At 37.0% G+C, this 7,960-nt stretch overlaps 1 protein-coding gene across 1 annotated transcript in view; it reads left to right on the plus strand.

Moving 5' to 3' along the window:
- Window positions 1–4,835, plus strand: part of PI15 (peptidase inhibitor 15) — a 28,502-nt gene extending 23,667 nt beyond the window's left edge. The window contains exons 3-5 of the mRNA XM_011366945.1: window positions 1,128–1,260; window positions 1,383–1,498; window positions 4,536–4,835. Of these exons, the coding sequence (XP_011365247.1) occupies window positions 1,128–1,260; window positions 1,383–1,498; window positions 4,536–4,671 (385 nt within the window). The 3' untranslated portion in view covers window positions 4,672–4,835. The remainder of the gene's footprint in view (window positions 1–1,127; window positions 1,261–1,382; window positions 1,499–4,535) is intronic.
- Window positions 4,836–7,960: the final 3,125 nt, after the last annotated feature.

Genomic DNA, 7,960 nt, shown 5'->3' on the forward strand with positions numbered 1-7,960 from the left:
CATTTCTTTTCTTTTATTTTGTGTCTTATCAGCAAACCTGTAAAGCTGAAAGCTTTTTCCCCTTCACAGGTTTGGGATGAAAATCTTGCAAAATCTGCAGAGGCTTGGGCAGCTACTTGCATTTGGGACCATGGACCTTCCTACTTACTGAGATTTTTGGGCCAAAATCTATCTGTACGAACTGGAAGGTAGGAAGCAGGTTCACTGCTACCATTGATCCATGCAACTTCATTGCCAAGGGGGTACATCGATTTCCAGTAATATCAGCAGATGTTTATTGAGTGCTTACTACGTGCCAGGCGTGGATGCTTGGCCTATGACTGTTTTCGATGTTCTCGAGGATTATGTAATTGGTTCAAAGGGCCTAACAAGACCAGTTTCCCTTTTCAACCTCAGAACACTCTCCCTTCGCCTGTAATCTCCACTTACATCACAGAATCTCTGAAAGAATCAGATATGCGCTTTATCCTTAATTCTGACTCTTCCACCTCGAGAAGATCCCTTGACATGTGTGCAACTTTCTCATGGCCGCATATATCAATATGCTTGTGTTATGTAAATTGTATCTATGCAAATATGCACAACTATAGACAGCTGCTCTCAGTGATAGGATGATTTTCCTACCACTATGGAATGTTGTTATCCAACATTCCAAAGACCCGTTCTCTTCCATGTAGGGGAGGAAAGTCAGGGATGCTATCATCAAAATCGAGGCGATCCAAGTTTAAGAGGGGAAAAAAACACTGGGTTATAGTATGACACTACTTTTATATAGCTAATTCTTAATTGTGTATAAGATTCTGATGGAAGAAATTTTTGACATAGATGAAATAAGATAAAAATGATAAATCTTGAAATATTTGCCTCTCTGTTTCTGAAACAACCAGACACATACTTAAACAAAGACAGGACCACTTGTCCCAGTCCTGGGCATTTTTATGGTGGCCCTACTTGGAAGAATAGAGGATTCTACTAGGTGGTAACGGTAATCGTGAGGGGTGGATACCCACTTGACTCATCATGAGTAATCTGCAAAAAGAACAATAAACTTAAAATCGAACATGAGCTCACTCTACACTACCACTGCCGTACTCATTGTTTCTCTCATTGTTTTTCTTCATATCTAGATATCGCTCTATTCTCCAATTGGTCAAGCCATGGTATGACGAAGTGAAGGACTATGCTTTCCCATACCCCCAGGACTGCAATCCTCGGTGTCCTATGAGGTGTTTTGGCCCCATGTGCACACATTATACGCAGGTTATTTCAATTGCCTTGTTAATTACTGATTCATATTTTTGAAAAATGCTCTTAACTATTTCGGCGAATGCACATTCTCTTAGCTCTGACTTCACTAATGGTATGTGGGTGCAATTTCACAGATGGTTTGGGCCACCTCCAATCGAATAGGATGTGCAATTCACACTTGCCAAAACATGAATGTGTGGGGAGCAGTGTGGCGACGGGCAGTTTACCTGGTGTGCAACTACGCCCCAAAGTAAGTAGCCGGTGGCACTCTGTCTGGTGGGTACTTTAATATGAGTAAGACTTAACTACAGTGGCCTCGAAGCTTGAAATCTTTCATCATCCCCATATGCCTGAAAAAATGTTGAGGTGAAAGGCTTCTTTTCACAAGGAAAGGGATTCTGGGCTAACACAGTAGGCAAAGCATCTGAGCATGGAGAGTCGCTGAATTCTCCCTGCCATGCCTCTCCTGTCATGGTAATTGTAAAATATGTAAAATAAACACTTTAGTTCCAGGCTTTTGATAGCTATATAAAAAGGCTTCAGAAAAGAATCTTCTAGGGAATTTATCAACGCCACAATATCCTCATCTTTCAGTACTGGAAGACTGTTGGCTTATGTTTTTCACGAGGAAAGCAAAATAAGCCTTTCTTCCTTCTTTGTTTTAAGAGTAAGATTTAAAATTATAGATTAATTCCATAGATGTTTAAGGAGCCATTCATTATCAGAAGGGCAAATTTATATGCTATGACTTTTTTTAATTAAGGCTTCGTCATGATTTAAATTTCAGTGTTAAAAATTATTATTTTCATATTCTGGCACACATAAAAAGTATTATGAAAATCGATTCAAGATTATAAAATGTGGCCATATTTATGAACATTTTTCTACAATACGAGGATAAATAAGCATGTACTAACATTTGATAAAATGCCTTCTTGGTAACAATAACTCTTCAGATGATAAAAGGTTGCAGTATTTGTTCATGAGTCTGTTCTTATTTGGAGTAAATACCAAAATGTGCAAAAGATTTATGACACTCTCGCTGTCTTCCAAAGTAAGTCCCAAACAAAGATTTTCTCCAGCATTGCCAGTATGGGGAGGGAAGGAGAAAACGTTTCACAAACAACGGCATTACTCATTTTATGGTAATATGCCAGTGTTTTCACAAAGTTAGAAAAATAGCAATTTCTCCAATGGCCCCCTCTTCACAACGATTACAACAGTAAACTTTGTAAAGTAGAACGTGTGCATCACGAAAAGCATTGAACTGTGCATTTGTTTGATATTTTCAGTTTCGCACCTTATATTTCCTGTTAAGCTTTCACCCTTCTTCCTGACATAAATGGGCCAAAGAGTACCCACGGGGTGAAAGAAATTTTTATTTCATTCATTTAACTTTTCTGGTTTTGGCCAATGATTAGAATTTTCTAATACCACTGATGAAAGATTTGATTGTTTTATGGGTCCAAGTGATTAAGATATTGTACTAATATGCTATATTTGTTGTAATGAAAAGGCATTATTTTGAAACCTAGGCAATGAGGGAAGTTTTGAAATCCTGAGTTATATTTGGATATGATTCTTCCAATGCCAGTATGAAGTTGTCTCAAATCAAGCCTGTTTTTCAGGAGGGCAAAAAAAGAAAGGGGGGAAAGGGGGGGGGCGGAGAGAGAGAGAGAGAGAGAGAGAGAGAGAGAGAATTTAATTACACAGAATAAGACAAAAAAAGAGAGAATAATATATTAACTGACTGATTTACTATTGAATATAATTATATTCTATTCAACAAAAATCTGTGATTTACGTAAAGGTTTATAATATAATACATCCTAACTTTTACACATAATAAAATTATAAGTTTATGTTTTCAAAAATATGTGCTGTATAATTTCAAAAAGTTGTATAAAATAAATTAAAATAGCATAGGCTGGGTCCATATACGTTTACAGCTCTGGGTAAAGTTATAGAGGGACGGAAGATTACAAACATAAAATGACCGAGACCAGGACTGAGGAGGGCGAGACACTCATAGGTGAAGGGGCCTCGGTGAATGTTTCTTGGCAAGCTCACGCATGACCACAGTCACACTGGAGGAAGCTTATCTAGAGCACAGACTGCAGAATACACTGAATGGAGTGGACAGTCTTGGAACCTCATCTCAGTTTTCAGCATCAATAGTTGTCTGTCAGCATGTTTTTGATGTTTATGGATACGTTTTCTTCTATGGATATTTTACAGATTTAAGTCTATGATTTAAGCAGATATTTCATGTCTTACGGATACATTTTCTAAGGCACTGCTTGGTCTTATTCAGGTCTTCAAAAAGATAAGAACCACCTGTTTCATATTTTAACCTCTTACCTACTGTCTTGTCTTCAACTCGGACCTTTTATTACTGACAAGCACATTTTCTCCTGACCATTCCAGCTCCTTCACACTGTTGGCTATATTGCCATTTCTTAGTACTCTAGTTATTACTCGCCATGCTATGAAAATACATTACCTTCTTTAGTAAGGCAAGGTGACTGTTTTTAACTATCCTAAATGGTGAACTGTTGTATTATTTTGATCATGGTCATCAATACAGATAAAAATATTGGGAACACGAAGTAATTCAGTTAAATGTGTTCATTATCAAAAAATGAATAGCATTACTAAAAATCAAAAAGGTTATGAGTTTACATATGGGAAAATGTTTTACAATCGCCGTTATGACTCCTTTAGAAGCCATTTTTCTCTTACTATGAGTGGAATTTTTCACCCATCATTTTTTGAATGCTGAGAATCTAAAATATTTCACAACTTTAGAAACAAGTCTTGTGAACATTTATAACCGATTTTTTGTGCTTATGATAACCTGCTGTTCGTCATCATTTCTAAGCCTCTTAGAAAAAATTATATATATATTATGATCCTTAGAATAGCATTAGTGTGAGTTTTTAACTATGTGCTCCAGGAGGTGGCTGTGGGAAGGAAGACAGACGTGGTGACTGGAACAAGCACCGAGCCTGGGGTCACATGGCCCATCATGTCACCATTCCTCATAGTGCCTCACTTCTGCAAGTTAAGATAATATGAACTCAGAGAGAAAATATTGAAAAAGTAAGATATATAAAGTAAGTTACTGTAGAAATAAGAAATGGATATAACTTTTCGTGCCTTTAGAAAATGACAGACTTCTCAAAAAGATCACTATGTGTCCATACATGTGGTCACATACTTAAGGACAAATTCTTTTAAATGGGCGAGTAACACCAGTGCTACCTCCCCCGCCTTTTTTTTTCTAGGGGCAACTGGATTGGAGAAGCACCATATAAAGTAGGGGTACCGTGCTCAGCTTGTCCCCCAAGTTATGGGGCGTCCTGTACTGACAATCTGTGTTTTCCAGGAGTGACGTCAAACTACCTATACTGGTTTAAATAAGTTTGTCTTTTCCTCCCAGAAACAGAATGGTTTCTGGGAATCATAGGTCTATATATATGTTGAGTTTTGCACATATTATACATATTTTATAGTAATCTTGTTTTCTTTTTATTATTCATTGTATAAATTAGTGTTTGTCTAGTATGTTTGTTTAATCTTTTGAGGTGATCAAAACATCCGTTTCTATTTTCTTACTGCTAAGCCTAAGTTAAAATATTGTGTACGTAGTACTGACAAAACTGATTCGTCCAATTCCAAACCTTGCTTTTCAAAAGAATTCTGTTCCTAAGGCATAAAAAATCTATTTGACCAGTAATAAATATGTGTGGGTGTGTGTATATGTATACACACATATATACATACACACACACACATAATAAATGATGTAACAGGTAATAATATGATTAGTAGTTAACTTGAGGGAAACAAAAAAAATTCTATTCAAAATTATATATGAGCTGGTGAGACATCTTCAGCACTCATTTTTATAATACTCACAGAAGGAGAGTTTACAAAATAACTCTCAGTGATATCTGGATGTAATTTAATTAAGTGACCATGGGTTTCATTCTGGAGATACTTTATCTTATTTGGGTTCACAAAAGGATATGCTCAAACTCATGTAAGTTTCCCATCATGCCTTTTGCTTGATCTCTGCTACTGAATCAGTAATGGTGTGTTGAGTGCTTACTATGTGCAAGGCACTCTGATAGTTATGTTCTAATAATGCAAAGATTATAAGATATGGTTTCTGCCTTCAAGAAGCTCGCAAAAATATTCAGGAAATAAAGCAGCCTAATGATTTCACTGTAAAATTATTATTTTTTAACAAAGGGATTTTCAGGTTGCTCTGAGGAAGTGAACCCAACAATGACGTTGCTGTGTGATGTGTGAGGCTTCTGACCAGCACAAAAATTCAGCTACAGGCCTTGGAACAAAAAGAGGCAGGGAAGACTTAAAACTGCCCAGAGACTTCTGAATTAGAGTAATAGTTATGACTTTGGAAGGCAGAAAGCAAGACACTAAGAAACTGATGAGGCCCAAGGGAAGTAAGATTTAGGTGTGAAAAGTCACAGAAGTAGGGTTATTGCACAAAAAGTTTAGGTGGAGAGCTTCAGAAGGGCCTATCCTGAGCATCCAGTATACCTTGAGGCCTGTTGGCAGGAGGTACAGCAGCCAGACAGAATCATCGGGGTGACTAGGACACCTCCAATTCTTCGTTGTCATTACTTGGTGAGTCTCAACCTAATCATGGGTCTGTGTGTATTACACGAAAGACCCTTCATGCACATCACAGACAGTTACAAGTCATTCAGGAGTCTGTGTCACACGATTTTCTAAGGACTAAGCACCAAATTCTATTTCTGTGCCTATGTAGAAGAATAATTATCAGTTCTCGATTAAGTTCATGTAACCAAAGTCTCTATGAAAGTTTCACTGACGTTACTTTGGAAATGCACTGTTTCCTTAGAGAGAACTCAATTGTCACCTGGGTCAAGACACCTGATATGATGCATTTCGTGTGTGTGCATGAGATCACGAGGGAGGAGGAAGACAGAAAGAGAGAGAGACAGGGAGAGAGGTTCGAGTTATGTAATACTTCCATCGAGTTGCAGAATAACTCAACAGGGTTAGTTCCAGAGTGCAAAAAACAGAAGGAAGCGACTTATTTAAAACCCCCTACACATCTGCGGTTTCTTGGGTGGATGCACTGAAAGATGGGGGAGAAATCCCTTAAATCCATTCAGTGGAGGAGAAATCCACCATCTGCAGTTTAGGTTTACGTGATGACAAACAAGTGGCTTGATTCCCTTTACAAATTGAATATGGTGACCAAATGTGTTGATGTCATAATACTCTGCTTTTGTGAGCATGTACAGACTTTATAAAAACGAAATATTTTGGAGACTTAAATAAAGAACAAAAATAATTATGATTCAGGCCCCCGAATCCAACTTTTATCTAATGTACAAAATAGGTGACTGAGAGAAATCTCATGAGTAGGATGTTTGCTTGATTTATCTAGAAAGTATTTCCATCCTTGATTTTGCTAAATTAGTTCTACAGAAGTAGCGAAAGTACTGGTAAGTCAAAGATGGCTATTTTAGGGCCAGTTTTGTTGCTGGTTTGCTCGTGTGGCTTGGTTGCTCAGGTTTAAAAAAGAATACTTGCAATATATTTCACAGAGTTTTCTATGAAGGTAAAATTACCACATGAATGGAATTTATAAATATTAAAATTATCAGTAGTGTGAAACTTCTGTTTAAGATACAATTAAGTTTTCATGAGCTTCTCTTGGGCAGAAACTCTAAATCTTTGCATTTATCCCAGCTTCTTCCATAGTGACTGTAATGTGATAAATGAATGGATTTTTAGAATTAACTAAAATTCTGGAATTGTAATGATTTAGAAGAATCCTACCTTTCTGTGTTTTATAAAGACAAAATATCCTAAATGCAAAGCTCTGAATGCATCGAAAATCCAGATAAACTTTCAAACACATCAGATGAAGACTATGGTCTAAACACATAACTGACATAATAGTCCATTCTGAACTACAACTAGAACTGTATGTTTATTTATAATTTAACAACTCAGCTGAAGATGTAACGGGTATATTTGTTATTCTATCTCTATCTGTACTTTTTAAAGTTAGTAAGATAAGGCGGCCATGTGAAATGTTTTATTTCCCAGGCTACAGCAAATGAAAGTTTGCTAGTATCAACAGGCATGTCATATTTTTCACAGCATGCAACAATGGTGCTTGCATAGCTAATTCTCAGTGTAATTCCCAGAGGCAGAAACAGTCTGGGGCTAAGCTATTTCATAAGAGCAGCTTTAAATAGTCAGTATTGAGGTTTTCATTTCAAAAGGTTTCATTCGAAAGAAACAGAACTTGGCATACATATTCTATAGCACTGATCTTTTCTGTGGTATAGAGTTTTCATACCACCTTTTCTTTCAGTAGAAAAGTAAAAAAAAAAAGAGAGAGAGAAAGAAAGAAAAGAAAATCTGTGACAAGTGGATTTTTTGGCTTTCCTGTCTTCAAAAGACTTGAAAAATTAAAATGACAATTTTAGCTGTTAAACTGATGGATTTGTCTTCGGAATGTATTTGGTCGTGTAGGCGCTGCCGTAATGCTCCTGGTTATGATAGATAAGCTTGCTTCTAAAACGTGGCAGAAACAATTAGTATTACCCCTTTGACTTCTGTTCAGTAGTGCCAGTCCCATCACTTCTGTGGCCCATTAGTGTCCCCTCTAACGTCACGTGGCAGTGCTGCGATGTCC

The sequence above is a fragment of the Pteropus vampyrus genome, unplaced genomic scaffold (assembly GCF_000151845.1).
Source record: "Pteropus vampyrus isolate Shadow unplaced genomic scaffold, Pvam_2.0 Scaffold127, whole genome shotgun sequence".
In the NCBI taxonomy this organism is placed as follows: domain Eukaryota; kingdom Metazoa; phylum Chordata; class Mammalia; order Chiroptera; family Pteropodidae; genus Pteropus; species Pteropus vampyrus.